The sequence below is a fragment of the Triturus cristatus genome, chromosome 2_2 (assembly GCF_964204655.1).
Source record: "Triturus cristatus chromosome 2_2, aTriCri1.1, whole genome shotgun sequence".
Lineage (NCBI taxonomy): Eukaryota > Metazoa > Chordata > Amphibia > Caudata > Salamandridae > Triturus > Triturus cristatus.
In genome coordinates, this window is record NC_140582.1 from 1,140,581,437 (window position 1) to 1,140,603,593 (window position 22,157).

Below are 22,157 nucleotides of genomic sequence, written 5' to 3' on the forward strand. Positions count from 1 at the left end.
TTCCTGATGTGCGCTCCCTTCGAGCCACTTCACAATTGCCCTCTTCGTCTTCTAACTCTAAAGACTGCTTTTCTGGTAGCTATCACCTCGGCTAGACGGGTGAGTGAGCTCCAGGCTTTATCTTCAAAGCCTCCTTTTCTATCTGTTCATCCGGACAAGGTTGTCCTTCGGCCTCGTCCCTCTTTTCTTCCTAAAGTGGTGACTCCATTTCACCTTGGGCAGTCTGTCACCTTGCCCACCTTCTTTCCGCCTCCGCATCCTTCCAAAGAGGAAGAGAGGCTCCACCGTCTGGACCCAAAACGTGCGCTCTCCTTCTATCTGGACCGCACAAAACAGTTCCGGGTGGACGACCAGCTTTTTGTTGGGTACGTGGGCGCTAAGAAGGGGAAAGCTGTGCACAAACGAACCATCTCTCGGTGGGTCGTTTTGTGTATCAAAATCTGCTATTCCTTGGCTAAAAAGGACCCTCCTGTTGGGCTGCGCGCCCATTCTACTCGGGCCACAGCGGCTACTACTGCCTTGGGACGGGGAGTCCCTTTGCAGGACATCTGTCAGGCGGCGACGTGGGCTTCGCTACACACGTTTGCCAGGCATTATTGCCTTGACAGCCAAGTCCGGAGGGATGGCTTCTTTGGCCGTTCTGTCCTCCAGGACTTTCTGGTGTGATCTTGGTTCGCAGACCCACCACCGGGGATGGTATTGCTTGGGTATCTATTCTAAGGTGAGGAATCTAACTAACGTGTTTCTTTCAGATGAACAAGTTACTAACCTTCGGTAACGATGTATCTGTAAGAAACATTAGTTAGTTAGATTCCTCACCGACCCTCCCATCCTCCCCGTTCTGCGAACTGACATCTAGGGTTAAGGTTGTCCTTTCAGGCCCCTAGATTTTATTTTTGGCACCAGTGTCGGTCTTTGCATGGCTCTGCGTTCCTGGCGCGGAAGGCTATGTACAAGAACTGACGTCAGCGCGCGAGGGCGGCGTCTAAGTACTCCGACGACGTCATCACGACGCCGACGACGGACGCGGAGCCGCAGACGACGCCTAGCGACGCGCAAGGGGTATTGCTGACGAAAAATCTTCCGGATCCAGTCTGACGCCTGGGGATATTCTAAGGTGAGGAATCTAACTAACTATTGTTTCTTACAGATACATCGTTACCGAAGGTTAGTAACTTGTTCTTTCGGCATGTTGTTTCACGGCAGTACAACACACTGCACATTCCTAATTTTCTTGGAAAAATTGTGCCTGTTAAGAACCAGATACTGTGTGTACTTTGTTTTTTATACAATGGGCACACAAATATATCACCTGTGGAATGGTCATACAATGGACATATATTACCAGAGGAAGGAGTAAGTAGATATTTCCAAGTATGTAGGGTTTGAATTATGGACGTTAAGTAATAAACACTAGTTACAAAAGTAGGATCTTTGATCTGCAGTGACTTATAAGGGAGAAAAATGATTAATATTTTGATTGAATTCATTTAAATATTGCAAATAACTGCATTAGAAGTTATTTCCCATGATTTAAAATCTTCGAGGTGTGTAGCACTTGGACTAGTTTTGAAGAAGGTGGTGGTTTGAGTGTCACATGATAGCCAGATGTTTGTACCCATTAAAATATGAATCATTTGAACATGACAAATTGTATGCTTGAGTAGAAATGCGATGAACAAGAAGATAATGGTGATTTTGGAAGTAAATTGCTGATTTACCGATGCCTGCTGTCCAAAATAGGGGATTATATTGAAATTTAATAATATGAAATTTCCTTAATGTAGCACGTATTCTTTGCTCAGTGGTTGTAGAGTGAAGGTTGGTGTAAGTGTTGAAATTAGTGTGTGGAAAGTGAATGTCAAATAAGGCACTGTTGTCTGCAGAAACTGTGCTTTTGGTCCTTTAGGAGAAAAGTGGACTAATAGTCCCGCATCCTTATGAAACCAGAAGGTGTGGCAGTATAGTTTGAAGCTGGTCAGTGTGGCTTGCTCTTAATGCAGTAGAAGTGTCACACAAGCATCAAATCTCTCTTGGTAAGCCCATGCTGTGGCCTGTTGAATTTTTGTGCCTTTTTGTATTCCCACCTGTGCCCATATTGCAGAGTGGAATCCACATGCCTCTAAGCGAAAACACAAACCTTTCCCCTAAATGTCCTTTGCCTTTCACCCTGAGTGCAGACAGATTATCCAAGTTAGTCCACCATTCTGCCCTTTCTAGAAGTGGGAGCTGCAGTCGGAAGAAAGTAATTCTAGTTGCACAGATGTGCCCAAAAGCATAGCAAAATAGAGGATGCTTCCACATCATTACATCCCACTTCATTGTTTAGGAATGCTAAGATCTGTTTAATGATTTCAGTGGTATCACCATGGTTAACAACACATTTTAGTTGTATTGAATTGGTCTGTGTTTGGTCTAGGAAGTGTGCAGTAACCTTAGAGAAACCAACACGCAATGTGTCCTCTTCGATAGTGTTCTTTGAAGTCCAAATGCCAGATTACTTTCAAGTTTCACTAACAAAACGTATGGTACCCAGGCAAGACAAACTTCCCAAAATAAAGGTGCCATCTTAAAGTTTACATTTAATATGGTTTTTGTTTCTTTTCTTTGCCAGTGCTGGAGCAGGAAGAACGGGGACCTTCTGTGCACTTAGTACTGTTTTGGAAAGGGTTAAAGCAGAAGGAATCCTGGATGTTTTTCAGACAGTGAAAAGTTTAAGGTTACAGAGACCACACATGGTTCAAACACTGGTATGTAAATCAGCTATTCAGTATTGTCAAATTATCTAATTAAATGCACTGTACAAAACCTTAAAAGTGAATTATAAATTAATGAATTTATGAAGTGATTTTTATAAAAATACACTACTAACTGGCAGTCAACACAACATTAATGACACAACACACAATACCAGTGACCAGTCAAAATGTACTTGGGGATATTTAATTTAATCAGTTTGCCTAAATTAAGAATATTAAGCTGTTTAGAGTATATTTAGAGTAGCAGCACACATTCTACATGGCCATGTCTGAACTGGGGTGGCGGAGTGAGCTAAAGAATGATGATGGATTAAACCCAGATCAGTCGACTGGGGGTGAGTGCTTGCAATGTTCAACACTCCGTCCATCATCCCCTTTGGTTTTGCTTTGTAGGAGGAATTGAGGCAGGGATTCACCTAGAAAGGATCCACAGAGCATTTTGCCAACATGGAGGTTGATTGCCTTGGTTCCTGACTCCAGCTGCCTTGCGCCATGCAGGCTTTGTCTCTCACCCTCAGTCTCTCGCAAACTGATCTCACTGAACACAAACACATGCCTTATTGTCTCCTGCCCTGCCAACTCTGTTGTCTACTTTACTCTACCACTATTTTGCCTGTCACTTGTAGGCGTTATCTCCTTTAGGCACCTGTCATAACGCTCTCCTGCTTTCGGCTGGCCCAGACTTCATTATGAATGGCATATTGGAGGTTTACACTAGCCACTCCATATGGCCTACCCCTTGCACGTTTTTACGCCATCTCCTTCAGTTGTATTTTACTGTACTTGATCAATGGACCACATGGATGTCCGGGGTGGGGAGTTGGAGAAGAAGCGGGGGGGACGCATTTGTGGAGGCAGGAGTGGTGAGCTCCCCTACTGTACCTATATGCTTAGCCTTTTCATGTCTGTTAACTTATTACCTTTTCCCCACATCAACCCTCTTTAGACCTTTTTAGGTCTTGTCTGACCCAGCACATGCGCTGGTCTGGCGAGTCTTTTAGTAAGGGCTTCAAAAAATGCTGCCGTGGCTAGCCTAGCTCTTGCGTTCACGCGAGCGTGCACGTGCGCAGCCGCCATCTGTCTTTCACAGGTCACTAAGCGTGTGTACTCTGCAGCTGCTTTCACTTTTGCAGCCGCGCGCCCACTCGCTCTGCCCTGTCCGTGTCCATGTCTTTACTTTTGCTATAATTGCGGCACCCGCGCTTTATTTTTAACATTAAAAGTGAAGCGCGGGTGCTGCGATTATAGCAAAAGTAAAGAAATAGACAATAACATCTATTTCTTTACTTTTGCTGTAATCGCGGCACCCACACTTCACTCAAATCCACAACCTCTCAGCCTAGGGTGGGCTCACCATGTCTTGTGCCAGCATTGTTTTTCCTACTTTGCCACTTTCATCTGCTGCTGCCTGCATTGCTCTGGTACATTCTTTGTCATCGGTTTGTTTTGCTAAGGAGTGCTAATGTTCGCCCATTAGCAGCGAGATTCTCACATTTGCATTTGAAAGGCTACCTTTGTCTTCACATCTACTGAGCTGGACTGTTTACTAGGAAAACAAGCATTGCCATAGCCAATCGGTCTCGCTTTTGGGACCTTATAATAAGTATTTAGTTATGCAGCACAATATGTTTGGTGCAACAATATCAACTGTTGCATGGCTAAACACTTATAAGGTACAAGGTTTAGCCATGCAACAGCTGATGTTGTTGCACCAAGGATATTGTGCTGCAAAACTAAATACTTATAAGGTCCCAAAAGCGAGACCTATTGGCTATGCCAATGCTTGTTATAACTCGCTTCTTCCCTAAACCCAGCAGGTTTGTTTTGTGAAGCCTCTCCTCCCAACTTTCCACAGTGATTATTTAACACTCATTGTTGCCTTCAGATAATTTAGAAGCTGCCTTTTATGGGCTTGTCTGCCTTGCTTTGTCCACGTTGGCTCAATTCATTTTCCTTAATCATTAGCCCCTTTCCTGCCTGCCCACTTACTGGATTATTGCCCATCCCTATCCTTATAGCACCTTTTGTAACAACCTACTGTCTCCCTATCCCAGTGGATGCCAGGGAATTGCCTGCCTAGGCTGCTTGACTGTGACTAACTCTGATCCAGTCTCCAACAACTCACACTCTTCCTTGGGGTCTGCTGAAGAAATGCCTCCATTGGCCACGTGACTGTAACTTTATCTAGCGTGTTTTGGGCATGTGTGGCCTCGTAGCAGACCTTCTTTGACTGTATGACCAATTCAACACCCCATGATGAGGTTCAGAAACCAACTCAAGCTCAAGACCCATAGCCAACTCATAGGCTATGGCCGATCATTGAGTCTGAGTCTGTGTCCTATGGTCTTGTTGGAAAGAAAAAAAGGTACAAGGTGTAGTAGGCCACACCCAGAGCGGGGTGGTGCAAGGTCTCTTTTCACAGTGGAGAGAGCCTTGGTTAGATCTATTCGCCACTGAAGAGAACACGCAATGTCACCAATTCTGCGTGTTGGAATTTCCAAAGCGGCACTTGCTAGGCGCCGCTTTTTGTCGTGAGTGGAGTTGTGGTCTGTTGTACGCCTTTCAACCTATACCACTTCTGCCCAGAGTGCTGAAGATTAGGTGCGACCATGCCTAAGTCATTCTGGTGGCTCCGGATTGTGCACGAAGAGTCTGGTATCCCGAGCTGCTCAACATGGCCATCTATCCTCCGATTCGACTGCCTCTTTTGTAGGATCTTCTGTCTCAGCAGCAGGTCCTCCACCCAAACCTGTCCAGCCTCCACCTCCTTGCGTGGAGATGGAACGGAGGCAGTTGACGTCTTTTGACTTGCCTCCCGAAGTTCGTGATGTAATCTTGGCAGCCAGGCCACCCTCCACTAAGACGGTTATACGACTGTGGGTGAAACAAATTTGTGGCATGGTGCACAGCAAAGGCTGTGGATCTCCTTTCTGCTCCTCTTTCTGAGGTTCTCTTGTTTCTCCTCTCTTTGGCCCAGCAAGGCTCTGTTCTGGGCACTATCAAGGGCTATCTCTCGGTCATCTCTGCCTTCCTTCGGCTTCCAGATCAGCCTTCTCTTTTCAAGTCCCCGGTTGTAAATCGTTTCTTAAAAGGCATAACTCATCTTTCCTCCTATTCCCTTCGTTATGCATCAGTGGGACTTGAATCTAGTCTTAACCTATTTAATGTGCACTTCCTTTGAGCCGCTTCACAACTGTCCTTTGAGGCTTTTGACTCTTTAAGACTGCATTCCTGGTGGCCATCACATCTGCCAGAAGAGTGAGTGAGCTCCAGGCTCTTTCATCCAAGCCTCCTTTCTTGTCTGTACATCAGGACAAGGTGGTTCTCAGGACCCGTCCATCCTTCCTTGCCAAGGTTGTCTGCCTCTCACATTAGGCAGACCATCACTTTGCCCACCTTCTTTCCGCCTCCGCATCCTTCGAAAGAGGAAGAGAGGCTTCACCGTCTCGACCCACAACGTGCACTTTCCTTTTATCTGGATCGCACTACACAGTTCTGAGTGGATGACCAGCTCTTTGTTGGCTATCGGGGCACCAAGAAAGGTCAGGCTGTACAGAAGCGGACTATTTCCTGATGGGTTGTTTTGTGTATCACAGCTTGCTATTCTCCGGCAAAGAAGGAGCCTCCAGTGGGGCTGCGCGCCCATTCCATCAGGGCGACGGCAGCAACTATTGCTTTGGGGCGAGGAGTTTCTCTAAATGACATTTGTCAGGCAGCTACGTGGGCTTCGTTGCACACATTTACGAAACACTACTGCCTCGACAGCCATGTCTTTGGCCGTTCTGTTCGCCAGGACTTTCTGGTGTGATCTTGGTTTGCGGACCCACCTCCGGGGTTGGTATTGCTGGGGTATCTATTCTAAGATAAGGAATCAATAACTAACCTGTTTCTTTCAGATGAACAAGTTCCATAAAAATATATCTGTAAGAAACATAGGTTAGTTGTAGATTCCTTACCACCCCACCCATGCTCCCTGTTCTGCGAACTGATTTCTAGGGTTAAGGACATCCTTTCAGGGCCCTAGTTTTGTGCTCCAGTGGTCAGTGTCTTGCATGGCTCTGCGTTTCTGGTGCGGAAAGTCATGTACAGAATTGACGTCACCGAGCGAGGATGGCGTCTAAGTAGCTGCCGCGTCGTCACCCTGGCGACCACGATGCCAACAACGGACGCAGAGCTGACCGACGCCACCTTTCGATGCGCAGAGGTACTGCTGACGAAAAAACTTTCCGAATCCAGTCTAGCGCCTGGGGGTAATTCTAAGGTAAGGAATCTATAACTAACCTATGTTTCTTACAGATTTATCATTACCGAAGGTAAGTAAGTTGTTTGTCAATCACCAAGTTGCATGTCTTCATAGACCAGCTTCAAGCCACCCTGATTTTTTCTCAACCTAGCATCCAACCCCTGAGAACTTGGTGGTAGAGGAGTCCACCAACAAAGTGAATACGTATGCCTTTACGACAACTCTTCCAGATAAATTCCAAACATACGGAGCCATCCGGGGGAGGGGAAATGTTTAAATTGGCCAGCCTTGCCTTTATGTTGGTAAATGCCAGGTGTCGCCATGCATTCTGGAGGATGGTTCATGAGATCTTGCCGACGGTCCGGGAAGACCTATGAGCTTCCTTGACCCAAACCATTCAGGAAAGCCGAATGTGACCAAGTTTGTCAACTGATTGAGACTAGACTTCACTGATTGCTTAGGAAGAGCAATTGGTACAAGTAGGATGCTTCGAGCCATGCTTCGATTAGTTCCACCGGCATCTCGTAGGACATGCCTTTTGATGAATCCTGCCTGTTCTTGAGAAGGAGAGCCGAGCCACAGGTCCTTCCATGGGCCTTTTGGCATTCGTTCAGCAATATCCACAACAGTTTTGCCCTTTTCGGATAGGGGTAGCTGCCTTACCTGACAACGCCCAGACAGCCAGGGACAATGCATATCTTGGTCCCCTGGCCCTCCATCAACAACCTTAGAACCTTTTTAAGTATGTCCTAAGTGGCACACAATCACCCCGTAGGAAGCTGGATCCACTGCTTTCTCCAACATCACATCCGACAAATGGGTTCTTCAAATCATCCAACGGGGTTACACCTTGCCATTCATTTTCGGCCCACTGCTCCTTTGATCTACATCATTGTAGACTTTGGAGGACGACCTGCCCATCACGAGGTGCAGGGTTCTTTTGGCCAAGGAAGCAATAAAGAGGGTGCCAGCCCTGAAACAATGGATTGGATGTTCGTGTTGTGTTCTTGCCCCAAAGAAGGACAGAGGCCTTTATCTTTACCCTGTGAATGCCTTCCTGCGAAAGAATGCTCAGCTGACCAAGGTTCTGTGAGTCTTGAATCCAGGAGATTGAAGGGTGGTGTTGGACCTGCAGGCCACTTATTTTCATGTGCGTGTCCTGCAGGCCCACAAGCTCTACCTGCATTAGGCCAGGATTTTTTTGAGTGTGCCGTGCTCCCCTTCAGTATCACCAGTGCAGTCATGGGTGTTTATGACAGTGATGGTGGTGGTTGCAGCACATCTTCAGATGTCTGATATACTAGTCTGCCCCTACTTCGACGACTGACTGCTGAAGGCAGGCTCTCATAGTCTGTGGTTGACCACTTCCAGATGGCAGTGAACCATTTGACGTCATTGGTGTCAAAGTGCCAAAGCCACACCTGACTACTTCGCAGAGGCTACTCCTCATCAGAGCCATCATGGACACAGTGCAGTTGCAAACTTTCTTTCTCAGAGAGCCCAGGACATTTAGGCTATGGTTCTGACTTGCACCTTCGTAACCTGTTCCTGAAAAAAGTTCAAATTGCTCACTCTCGTCCAAGTCCTGTCTGCCCTGGACCCAAGAGACTTGGGTAGCATTTGACCTGCAGAACCCCTATTTCACATCCCCTTCCTGCCTGCCCACGGACGTTACCTGTGGTTTACGGTGCACCAAGAGCACTTTGTTTGCCATGCTCCCTTTTGACCTTACCAGCGCCCCTCGGGTTTTCAGGAAGTGATGGCGGTGATTGCTCCTCATCTGCAGAGGTCAGGGTTTCCTGTCTTCACCTACATCGACCATTGGTTTTTGAGGTGAACTTGCCCCAGCCAATAGTCTTCCAACTTCAGACCATAGCGAAACTCCTGTACTCACTGGGTTCACTATATACAGGCCAAAAGTCACACCTGACTCCTCCGATGCTCTCTTTCATCAGAGCTGTTCTGAACATGATGCAGTTTGTTTCAGGATTTTGATGAGATTGACTCTGAAGCTGTTGGCCTAAAGGCCTGCTTGTTACTTATGCCTGTTAGCATATGTGGTTTCTACAGTGAAATCTGAAGGCCCAGTAGGCGCAGCATCCGAGGAATTTCTCTGACATGGTTAAGATCTTGGAGTGAACCGCAAAATATATGCAGTGGTTGCCAACAAGCTGCAGACCTCTCTACCTTCTCCAACCAGAACTGACTGTAGTAACAGATGCATCACTCCTGGGCTAGGGGGGGGTCATGTGGGAGAGGTGGAGATCAGAGGACGCTGGTCTCTGGCAGACTCTGAGCATCATATAAACCTGTTTTGGAGCCTCAAGTGATTCGCTTTGCATTGAACGCCTTTCTTCCTTTGATCGGGGAAGGCTGGTGCTGGTGTACACAGACAACACCACCGCATGTGGTACTGCAACAAACAGGGCGGGGTGGTTTTTTGCAGATGCTCTGTGAAAGAGGCCCTGCCTCTCTGGGCATGGCTGGAACGTCAGGGCATTTCCCTGGTGGTTCAACACCAAGCAGGCTCTCTGAATGCCAGAGTGGACAAACTCAGCCAAAAATGCCTAGCAGATAACAAATGGTTTCTCCTTCCAGAGGCAGCACTGGGTCTCTTTCAGCAGTGGGAAGAGCCTTGGTTAGATCTATTTGCCACCAACGAGAATGTGCAATGTCCTCAGTTTTGCATACTTGAATTTCCAAGAAAGCGCTCTCTCGGACTCCAACCTCTTGAACGCCTCTTCTGTAAAACCACTTCTGCCCAGAGTTCTGAAAAAGATCAGGAATGGCTGGGTGCAAGTTATTCATGTGGCTCCGGATTAGGCACGGAGAGTCTGCTATCCTGAGCTGTTGAGCATAGCCATCGGTCCTCCAGTCAGGCTGCCCCTTAGCCAGGATCTTCTGTCGCAGCAACATGGGAAGATCCAACACACATACCTGTGAACCATCCACCTTTGTGTGGAGATTTGAGTGGCAGCAGTTGAGAGCCTTCTTTGTAAATGTATTCTATTCAGGTATGCGCCTGCTGTTGGGCTAGGTTTGTGTCACTGTGTGCTTCCCACAACATTGACCCCCTTTCTGCACCCTTATCCAAGGTTCTTTTGTTTGCTTTATCTTTGCTCTGTTCTGGGCACAGTTAAAGGTTATCTCTCTGCCATTTCAGCATAACTGGAGTTGCTGAACAAAATTTCTCTTTAAGCCACCTGTTGTGGCTAGGCTCCTTAAAGACATATATGCTTGCCCCTACACCATTCATCATGCCTCAGTGGGATCTCAATCTTGTCTTCACCTTTCTGATGTGTGCACCATTTGAGCCTCTGCACAACTGTCCTCTCAAGCTATTGACCATCAAGGCTACCTTTTTAATGGCCATATCATCAGCCAGGAGGGTCCGCAAATTGCATGCACTCTCTGTGCACCCTCCTTATACCAACTTCTACCCTGGTAACTAGTTCTCCGTGCACGTGCTTCCTTTCAAAGGTTGCGACTCTCTTCCATGTAGGCCAGAGCATTACCCTGTCTATCTTCTTTGCTCTGCCTCATCCCTCCAAAGAGGAGGAGAGACTTCACTTTCTTGACCCAAAAAGAGCTTTGCAGGCTCACTCCCACCACACCCAGGGAGGCGGCCTCTGTATTACCGCATGACATCCCTGTCCTGGACATCTGTCAGGCAGCAACGTGGGTATCCCTGCACACATTCACCAAGCACTACTCCCTGGACAGCCGGGTCTTTCACGATGTGCACTTCACCCATTCTGTCCTACAGGACTTTGATTTAACTGGCTTTGCAGACCCACCTTCGGGGAGGTATTGCTTGAGTATCTATTCCAAGGTAAGGAATCTGCAGCTAGAAGTCTCTATTAGATGAGCGAGTTACTCACCTTTGGTAACTCCTTATCTGGGAAAACACATTCCTTACCCGCCCTTTCATCCTCCCCGCTCTGTGAATCGATTACGTTGTAAGGGACACCCCTCTCAGGGCCTTAGCTTGTCACACCAAGGTGCCGAATGCGAAGGCACACCAAAGGCAAGCCCGTCTGCGACACGACGAGCACCAGGACCCCTGGTCCGCTGGCCTGCCAGCACTACAGCTCATCGGCTCTCCACAAACTCAACACCAGCAAGAACCTCAACTGCAAGCTCTCCTTACCACTCAACACCGACGGACCCTTCACCTGCCGTCACTGCCGCCATTCCTTCACCTCCACCGAGAGCCAGGACCCTCCACCTCCCTTCAGCAACAACTCCATCGCACCCCAATCCCTGCGATGCATCCTCCTCAACGTCCACTCCCTCCACAGACATGCCTCAGAAATCTGGGACCTCCTCCACAGCACCGCCCCAGACATCGCCTTCCTCATTGAAACCTGGACTAACGCCACCTCCTGACCAGACATCACGATTGCCATCCCCGAACGATACAAGCTCCCCCGGAAAGATCACCCCAACTGCCCCGGAGAAGACATCGCCATTGCCCACAAGGCCAATCTCCGGCTGAGCACCTACTCTGAAGGGCCCACAGACCTAATAGAGCAAGATCCAGACCAAGATGTCCTCCACCCTCCGAGGCACCCTCTTCTACAGACCCCACGGACTCCTTTCTGCGACTTCATCACAGACATCACGCGGAATGTCATCACCTCCACTAACTTCACACGGTTAGGAGACCTCAACTTCCACCTCAACAACTGCCAGGATGCCAACTCCGCCTCCCTCCTGGACAACCTCCACTCCATAGGACTCAAGTAGATAGCACCTGAACCAACACACTCAGCTGGGCACATCCTCCATCCTGTTTACACAGCAGGGAACTCGCATCAACTTCAGCCACACCTCTGAACTCCCATGGATGGACCACCGCTGTGTTCACTTCACCTTCAAATCCAACGTCCCCCGCAGACGCCCGCAGACGCCCGCATCCGCTCCAACGCAGGAAATGGAACAAGATCTCCGACGACCAGCTCGCCGCCATCAACAGCTCCGATCTCACCACCACAGACGATGACCCAGCCGCCGCCCGCACTCTACACAACTGGATCACCGACTGCATTCACACCATCGCCCCCCTCAAAACCTCCAAGCCCCCATGCCAAGAAAGCCAGCTGGTTTTCCACCAAACTCCGAAACTCCAGACGCACCTGGAGACAACCCAAACAAGCATTGGGATAGCCAATAGGTCTCGCCTTTGGGACCTTATAAGTGTTTAGCCATGCAACAGTTGCATAACTAAATACTTATAAGGTCCCAAAAGCGAGGCCTATTGGCTATGCACAGCGGCCGTGTGGCCGCGAAAGTGAAAGTAATCGGGGTAAAGCTCGGCGCGCTCGCCCGCGCACATGCACTGTAGCTCTAGGCTGGCCTGGTAGCACTTTTTGGAGCCCTTTCAATAAGTCTCGCCAGACTAGCGCATGCGCTGGGTCAGGCGAGACCTAAAAACTGTGGAGGAACTCTAAAACCCCAACAGACCTAGACGGCTTCAAAACAGCTACTGCGGCCCACCACAAGCTCATCAGACTCCAGGAAGAAAGCACTCCAGGACTGAATCTCCATCAGCACACACAACAGCAAGGAACTCTCCGGCATCATCAAAGCGTTCTCCCAACCCAACAGCGAGTCCACAGACATCACTCTGTCCCAGGACCTCTGCGACAGACACAGCGCTTTCTTCCACCACAAATCAAGACCATGTACGACAACTTCAATGACAACAACCCCCACAAGGAATCACATCCCACCGCTCCCAGCAGCACGCAGCCGACACTCGACAGATGGAACTCCCTCAGCATTAAAGACACACTGAGGATAATGAAGACTACCCACTCCGGGTACCCCACGGACCCCTGCCCCCACCACATTTACCGCACAGCCGCAGACATCATCACCCCCGAGTTCCAATGTCTCATAAACCGCTCCTTCGAGACCGCCTCCTTCCTCGACGAATGGAAACGCGCCGAGATCAACCCTCTCCTGAAAAAAACCTTCCGCTCACTCCACCGACCTCAAGAATTTCAGACCGATCTCCTTACTCCCTTATCCGGCCAAAGCCAAGGACAAAGCCCTCAACAGGCAACTCGCCACTTTCATAGAAGAAAACAACATCTTCGACTCCTCCCAGTCAGATTTCAGGAAGAACCACAGCACTGACACCACACTTCTCACAGCAACAGACGACATCCGCGCCCTCCTTCGCAGAGAGACTGTGGCCCTCATCCTCCTTGACCTCTCCGCATCCTTCGACACGGTCTCTGGATGTATGACGGTACATCGCGAACTAAAACAACGCATGCCTTTACATCGCAGTTGTTAGTTCGCATGTACCGTCACAGCACAAGTCCTAACATCACAAACCATTACTTCGCATTTCCTTTGAAATGCATAGAAACCCCCTTTACAACGCACACCAATCCCCCGCATGCTCTCACATCGCAATTTTGTTCCAGAGCTAACCCCCACAACACTAATACAGTACCCTACTTAACACACACTCCACAACACTACCCTACAGGACAAAACAATACAGTACCCTAAACCCTTAATCCCTGCCCTGTACTACGACCCCCTGACACGAGCCTAAAACCGTACCCTACACAACACTAAACCCCAAGCCCAAAGCCTAAAACAGTACCCTACACAACTCTAAGCCCTAAAACACAACCGTACACTACTACTCTAAGCACAATCCCCCTTACCTCTCTCTCGTTGTGGTTCCTCTCTCCCGGTTCCGGTCCCAGCGTAGTCTCTTCCTCATCTGTCCCCGGCGCACTTCCATCCCAGAGCCCGCCCATTACATCACATGCGTTTTAAAAGCATGCGTTGTAAAAGCGCATGCGATGTAATGGGATGGTACCATCTTGGTAAACTGAACCCCGCCTTCTGACTTATTCTAGAAGGGATCGTGTTCACAAGGAAGCTCATGCAATTGACATGGGAGGGGTTGCAGAAAAAGCCCTATCACACAAGGCTATGGTCAAGGGTAAAAATGGACCTCAATATATGGCTAACATTCCTGGGAGATTTTACTGGGATCCTCATCTGGAGAGAGATATGGGTGTCAGACAGGCAGATAGAGCTTTACACACTCATTTGGCAGCCTGGGTTTCGGGCTATCCTTAAGAGCAATTGGTGCACGCAGAAATGGCCCCAAGAAGGGGCCAGGCCTCATCAAAAACATTACATTTGTGGAATTGTCCCCCATAGTGGTGGTGCTAAAAATATGGCAAGAGCAGGTACAGGGCATGAATATCACACTGTGGTCAGACAACCAAGCAGTGGTACACGCCATTAACCAAGGGGCAGCCATATGCCAGAAAGTATTAAAATTACCCTAGTACTTGGTAAGAATGCAACTAGAAAGCAACTTGGACATAAAAGCGCAGCTTGTCCCTGTGGTGAACAGTGCTCAGTGAGATGATCTCTCTCACTTCAGATGGGGAAATTCAGGAGGCTGGCACCGGAAGCAGAACAGCAGATGACAACCACTCCCATACAGTTTGTGGGCATTAGTGGATGTGACCTGTCCCACCTAATAGAACGTGCATTAGCCACAAAGCCGTCCAAACGCTATGCAACATATGCAGAAACAGTCCAAAAGGCGACAGGGCTAGCGGTGTTTGACAGTCACAAAGCAGGGCAACTGAGAGGTTCAGTCGATGGGCGTTCGACCAAAAGAAGTAAAAATTATGGGCACAGGTCATTATAATGGTAGTGGTACATTTCAGCACGATTGCCACTTGGTAGGGTCCCGACCAGCTCACACCACATAAGGGTGGCATAGGCTCAATGGATCTATAAAAGGATGCAAGGCTACCAAGCAAATTTCATATACTTGCACAACTGGTGGTGGTGCTCGAAACGGTGTGCACAGACAATTTCAAGGCAACACTGTTCAAGGCAGTCACTAGCGTTTTTCTGGGCATTCAGGGTAAGCAAACTAGTGGCCCCCTCAAAGCAAGGGGGAAAGTGAGTTGTGCTTACAGAAGCAAGACATACAGCTAAGCATGGGGCAGATGCAAGTGATAATAGCGAAGTCCAAAACAGACACGCTGGCTAAAGGGGTCAAGGTGCAAATGAAGTGCCTCACAGACCACACCTTATGCTCGGTAAGCAGTATCAGGCGATACCTGGAGCTAAGATCAGAAGGGGATGGGGTTCTGTTCAAACAGAGCAACAGGGAATGCCTAAACGTTTTTCAGCTCAAGACTGTGCTAAGGATGACACTGGCCAAGGCAGGGCTGCCAGCAAATCGTTTTGGCTCACACTCGTTCTACTTATGGGGTTGGTAACCACTGTGACTTCTTTCATCGCCAAAAGGCATCAACGTGGTGGGGAGATGGCGCTCCAACGCATATAGAAACTATGTCAGGGGGCAGCATCCCGGTCAATAGTAAAGCAGGGCAGTGCCACCCCCATCAAGTCTGCAGTAAACACATCCTCCTAAGGGGTACATATGGGGAGGGGACAAGGAGGGGGCGTGGGTCTGATTATTCTGCGCTTACACCACAACCGGTACAGAGTGCAAGACACTATGAGTTGTCAGGCACTATTTCATGCGCATGATCCATGCCTAGTGGAAACTGCGAGGGCCAATGCATGGCGATCATCCGCAACTGACATACATAGAGTGGTTCGGGCTGGACCAGAATGTGATGAGAGCAATTGGGAACTTCTCTTGAAGGGCTTTATGCCAGCCAGGCGGACATCCTAATTATACACCGGGAGCCAATAATGTAGACCAGTTGGACAGGAGGGAGCTCCTGGCTTGCATTCGGAGAGATTTAAGAGGCATCAAAGTTATTTGACAGCACTGCCCTTGTCAGATCATTCCAAGGCAGAAATGGAGGTGTGCTTTGTCAACAGAAGCACCGAATAAATCACAAAAGAAATTGAACGTGGCACAGAAAAAATGTTGCATCGGAAATGGATGAGAGAGAATCCGACGAGGCCTCATCAATCTGCACAGGCCGAATACTTTTAGTGACAGCGTACACCTTTCCCCAAAAGGGACACAGGCATTCTGGTCTATTCTATGGGCAGCCACTAGGCTGGCTGGCTGCTACTGAAGGGAACAAAAGCTTGGGGGGGGGGGGGAGCCGCCATTGAGCAGTAACCTGCTTATGGCGTGGCAGAAAGGAACACAAGGATTATAGGGAGGCCACATCCAACACAGCTGGGTGGCAGGACTATGTACCTTGGGATGCTTTATGGCAGGATAAGACAGCCATTGGAGGGGTTACACAAAACACGGCTTCGCAGTCCAGGTCTGCTGGAGGGCAGGACTCAACGAACCATCAAAGGTAGTGAGTTAAGCCTGCAAGGGTTAAAAGGAGTACCCACTAGACAACAAGCATTTGCAATGCAATAGGTCGCGCATTTGGAACAGTTTGAGCTCTTGGCATTGTAAATGACAATGCCTTCTATTTATGTGTTGGTTTTTAAAACATAAATAAAAGGCATTATCATTTACAATGCCAATAGCTTATGCTTTTTTTTTTATTTTTTTTACACAAACGTAGTCAGCGGAGAGACACTTCCGGACAGTTGCTTTCACCTCTGAGGGCAAATCGGGAGTAATGTATCCAGTCAAGAAAGCCAGTGATCAGTAAAAGTCTCCTGTGAAATTACAGATGCCTCCCCACCTGTAAGTGAAAGACCGTCATTTGTACGTCACCTGGAAACAGTTCCTGTCTGACACTAGCTGTCGTTTATTAACGACGGACCAAGAAAGCACAGAGCGTTTGTACATGTACTGATTTACAAACTGATCCCTGTGCACACGTCTGTCCTCGTGACCTCACACATGCAGAGTTCATGCTCGTTTCTGAGAATAAATAAAGTGCGCCGAGGAAAGATCTTTTAACGGTAGTACAGCCAGTATTTACCAACAAAATACAATTTGAAAAGCATTGTGGCCGGGTCGGCCACATGTTTGCTAGTTCTTCTGAAATAGCGACACGGTTGGTGTAGTCAGTCCCATGACGTGGCTGACTGACAGAACTCTCAAAGGGTTTTGGGGGGGTTGTAGGCACAAGGCACGTCTGTGTGGGATAACAGGTTGCATCTGCTTACGTTGTACACTGGTTGTAAGTCTTCATAGCACACAACTCTGGGGCAAAGGCCTCAAATGGCTGCAATTTTGCATCAGTCGTGTTGCTGCAGCACGGTGGGCCACTTGCACCCCTCCACCTGCGCCTTCTCGTCTCCGTCCTCCTCATCGTCCTCCTCAGAGTGCTTTGAGGATGCCTCTTTAGCATCCAGCTCGGCTGTTGCCCGGCAACCCCGCCGAGACTGATCTGACTCCCAAAGCGCCTAATCGCGGCGATCAATTATTTCCACCGCCTCGCGCACTCCATCCCTGCTAGGGAGAGAGCGGGTGCTCTGTACCAGCCGGAAAACCTGTTGGAAAGGCAGATTAACACAACGCCGCTGTGGACAGGCGTGAAGGGTTGACGTATAGGGGCTGTCTGCTGCTCTGGCAGAAGTACCACGGCTGCCGTGCCACGCAGTGCCCGAAGGTTGCGCCAGCAATGTGTAAATGTGCATCCACTGGCCATACATGACATGTGACCATTCCCCCCACTCTCCTAAAGAGAATTTCAGCTACGCCCCTGTCAAGTCCATCCTCACACCAAGAAACTTCCAAAGATCGCTCTCTGAATAAGGAGGGTAAAAGCATGCAAGGCCTTAATGTAAAGCCTGTATGTTAGCACTGTATCCCGATATACCATGGCGCTGACAGTGTTAGAATCTGTGTGCACGCCATACGCGTGTTCTGCTGAAACGCCACAATCTCTTGGGGAGTAAAGAAAGTGAAAGCGCGCTATGCGTGCGTTCTGCTGAAACGCCGTAAAGAAAGTGAAAGCGCGCCGCCGTTATCAATTGCAAAAGAAAGTGGAAGAGCGCGATAGTAAGCGTGCATATCCCCTGTCTGGGCAGGCACGGCCAGCAGGAGACAGGGAGGGAACAAAATATGCCTCCCTTCCAATGCAAAGCACGCATTTGGGAGCCGCACCAATCAGAAGCATGGGTGAAGCTTCCACCCCGCTTCGGAAGCTAAATCGACGACAATAGATCTCGCAAGAGACAGCGCATGCGCTGCGTCGCTAGGCGAGACCTAAAAGGGAGAAATGCCAGCGCAAAGACTCTAGTACCTCACAAAACTTTGGATTTGATGTATGGCCAATTGATTTATGATTGACAGTCGGTGACAAGGCAATGAGGCAGAAGTGATTTATGGTCTTTTCGATTTGGTGCATCATAAAAATGTAATTGATTTATGAAGGTCTGTCACAAATGGTTTATGACCCCGGATGGGCCATAAAAATGTCGCAGTGATTTATGATACCCCTGTCGCATATGATTTATGGCCCCTAATAAAATACGGATACGGGGCAAGTGCTGTACATCATTGTTTAAATAAACTGTGGACAATATGTTCGACCGACCAAAAAAATCTGTGTATCATTGTTTGGGTGGTAGGCCGCATGCAGGGGTTTCCTGCAGCAGCATATAAGACCAAAGGAATGATGTAGGCAATTTTCTTCGATGTTTTTATTTTTTGAGTGAAATAATTTTTTCATTCCTAAACTACAACTAGAAATTACATTTTGGTACACGTATAAAAATCATGTACATGATTAGGGAAGTCTGATGTATCGCACCACTTGCCGAAGGGACTTGGTGGTACACAGCATACTCATTTGAAAATGTATTCAATTTACAAGGTAGATGCCCTACTTTTTTTTTCTTGAAAAGAAAGCGCTCTGAAAAATACACTGCTTCAAGTGGAATCCGAAAATGAACAAATGGAGAATATCACTGCATCTAAGTTCATGGTGACCAACCTGCCTTCTGAAGAAAGTCAGTTACGCATTTTAAAATACATATATAAAACTGTCTTATGTCAAGTAGAATTTGGAAATACGTGAAAGATGTGCCGTTGTCCCAAACACATTTTCGTGCTAAGTGCTTTCAATAAGGTGTCACTCATTGGCTCACGTGATAGTAGTAGATGTCACTCATAGGCACAGTGAAAAAATAGAAATGACCTGTATATGCTTCAAACTTGCCAGCTATGAAAGATGAGGAATAAAATGATGTTGTGTTAAGTATCAGATAATTTCTGATGGTGACAGCAAAGATTAGCTTGTTCAGTTAAAGTTGTTTATTATCGCGACTAATTGCTTTTGAATTTTAGCTTTTGTCTTCTGAATAATAGCATATTTGAAAATTCATCTTTTTAAAAAAAATTGTAAATGGTTTAGGCCAGTAGTTTTACAACTATATTCCTTTGTGGAAATGTAAAGCAAGGAAAAGCGTTTGATAGTGAACAACATAATGTATACATATTTTTAAACTGATGCAAAATGTTCTTTGTGCATAGCATAGTAAACCGAAATAGCGCATGTGTGGTGTTTGTGCGCATGTGTGTTCTTTGTGCGCATGTGTGTTCTTTGTGCGTAGCAGAGTAAACCAAAGCAGCACGTGTGTTCTTTGTGCGTAGAGTAGTAAACCGAAGCAACATGTGTAAAGTCTTCCTATTCAATGTGAATGCCATTTAAGATGCATTTGCTCTTTCATATTTAACCCTTCAGTGGTTTATTAGTATGATTATTTGGCACAGTTTCTCTATGCTCCTAACTAGTCCACCTTGTTTGTCTTCCCATTAATCAGGAACAGTACGAATTCTGCTACAAGGTGGTGCAAGAGTACATCGACGCATTCTCTGACTATGCCAACTTCAAATGAGCAAAGAAGAGACAGAAGAGTTGCCTTCTTTAATATTTTGTAATATTCTGTTTATTATACCCAGATTTCTGTATATATCTTAACTGTTTTAGAGGTTGGTACCACAGGCTCCTTACTAGCTTGAATTTTTATATGTAGCAAAGTGTAAGCTGAGCTAGATATTTTAGTTTTTCCACTGAAATAGCTTGATGTTTGGATTAATAATAATGACTACATCTCTATCTCCTCTGCTAGAAAATTCATGCAGGCCATGATTTTGTCTGAAAACTGTTTCTTTATAGGAGAAAGTCCTTCCAAGAAATGGAACACATCATAAAATTCTAGTTGACCAAACAAGGACAATGCTCTGTAAACGCTTGCTAATCCTGCTGATACCAGTACTTTTGTTCTGTATGTATATAAATAACTTGATTTGGACAAGAAGAGACCAAAACCTTTGTGCCAAGAATTATAAAGGAAATCCCTCCCAGCATAATTATAAGTCGTGAGGACATCCTGCAATAATGGTCAATCCGGATTAAGAAAATGGGGCTTCTGTGCCTCTCAACAGACGTGATTCCGATGTGGTTCTGTGTTCAGCGATGGGATAGAGATGCAGAAACACTGCTTTGGATATCATCATGTTGAAGTTGCCTTGGCAGAACTGAACTTTCACTTGGTGTAAATGTTTCACAGCAGTTGTTTCTGGTGTTTCCTGTTGTGCTATAGGGAAGACTGTCAATCCATTTCACTGCCCATGGTGGTCGATAAGGGCTCAACTTGAGAAGCAATGTTGATTAGGTTGTGAAGTAGTAGCCGCCTGTTTGTCAAGTTCTTTAAGGGAGAACTCTCAAAGACCATACTTTTTTGCCAGCATTCTCCACTCTTCTTTTCTGTCCTCCACCCTTCACTCCCCCCATTCACTAATGTGATATAGGTTTCTGGTGCCTCAGTTGCAGTATTTCAAGCATGTGGCTGTTTTCTTCATCCTATAACTTTCAAAGAGCTATGTATTGAGTCTAAAATCTATTTCTCCAAAAACGTTTCATCACCTTGTGGGTATAGTTCTGGGATAAATAGATAATCTGTGGGTGGTTAAGTGTTGTGTAATACTCCAGCACTTGTTGTTTGTGGTCCGGAATGGGATATCTTTGAACCTAACCAGGGTCAATGCACATGCATAATGTGGTCATGCAGAACTTTCTTCTTTCTTAACGGAGTGCTTTTCTTTTTTCTATTTTCAAGGTTAAATTTTAAAAGGTATGGGGCAACACAGTACCTGCATGTGTGTCTGGAAATTGTGTACACATTTCTAGCTGTAGGCATGTTCACATTTGGCAAACGAGTACAAAGTTGGTCTGCTCTTCACAATGCTGAAAAATTATGATGACATTTATTACACACACATAAAATTAAGGCTTCTTTGCACATGACATCAAAGAACCCCAAATAGTAGGTTTTGAGGGATTTTTTGCAGGTGGTTAAAGCTGGCATATGTTTGTCCTTTTGGAGGAACAGAATTCACAAAAACTAAGGCCCTGACAGGGAAGACTATTCCTTGTCTACTATGGAAAAACAGCCCTTTTCATTGCTCAAGAAACTCCCCAGCGCAGGCAGATATTCGGGCAACTGCCACATCACAGGAGTGCTCTGTATCATGTAGCGCTTAATTAGTTTTCAGTAATAATGTTAAAACTGAATAGTTAAAAGGAGAAGACATATGCCATTAAATTGTTAAAGTACAAAAGCTGTGAGCTCAACCTCTGAGCATAAACTCGACTGAAGGGGCAAATTGTTAGTGGTAGCGTGTGGTGGTGGAGGTGTTTAAGGACGTAGAAACATGTATGTTTCTTAGATATTACATGCTTAATAAACCATACTCGGTGAAAGCGCAGAAAAACGTAGGTTATTTCCTGCACCCTAAAAACATTTTCTGAAGGAAGGCATTTCATTTGTGATTATACCTTGCAGCTCTTTCTTTCAATTCTGATGGCATATGTATCCTTCTCCATAACAAATCTTGATTCTCTTTGTGAGCAAATCTGTGACTTTTTAAACCACCTCTGAGACTTGTGAAATTTTCATCCATGTACAGATATTTTAAAAGTAATATGGCTTTGTTCAAAAAGCTTGGGCTAAAGCCTGAATAGCAAATTTTGTCTTAAAGAGCCGTTTTGTTTTAGAATAACCTATTCACTCACTGTTACATGTCCGTAGGTTAATTTCTGAAAGAATTGCACTTAAGCCCTCCTCCAAAATGCTCTCAAGAGCATCTCGAAATATTGCTGATATAAGAACTACCTCTCTGAGTCCACATTATGTATTTTTAGTTTGCTTTGCTGATGAATCGAAAGAATACTAATAAACCAGGTCTTTCAACTTACAGTACACTTCAAATAACCTTGTTCTCTCCCCTCCTCTCTTTCCTCGAT

General features: G+C 46.8%; 1 protein-coding gene across 3 annotated transcripts in view; it reads left to right on the forward strand.

Moving 5' to 3' along the window:
- The window catches only part of PTPRA (protein tyrosine phosphatase receptor type A), a 991,956-nt gene extending 970,143 nt beyond the window's left edge, over positions 1-21,813 (forward strand). For all 3 annotated transcript variants that reach the window (XM_085642677.1, XM_085642678.1, XM_085642679.1), the window contains 2 exons: positions 2,615-2,750; positions 19,672-21,813. In XM_085642677.1, coding sequence (XP_085498803.1) covers positions 2,615-2,750; positions 19,672-19,746 — 211 coding nt within the window. In that variant the 3' untranslated portion in view covers positions 19,747-21,813. The remainder of the gene's footprint in view (positions 1-2,614; positions 2,751-19,671) is intronic.
- The last annotated feature ends 344 nt before the right edge of the window (positions 21,814-22,157 follow it).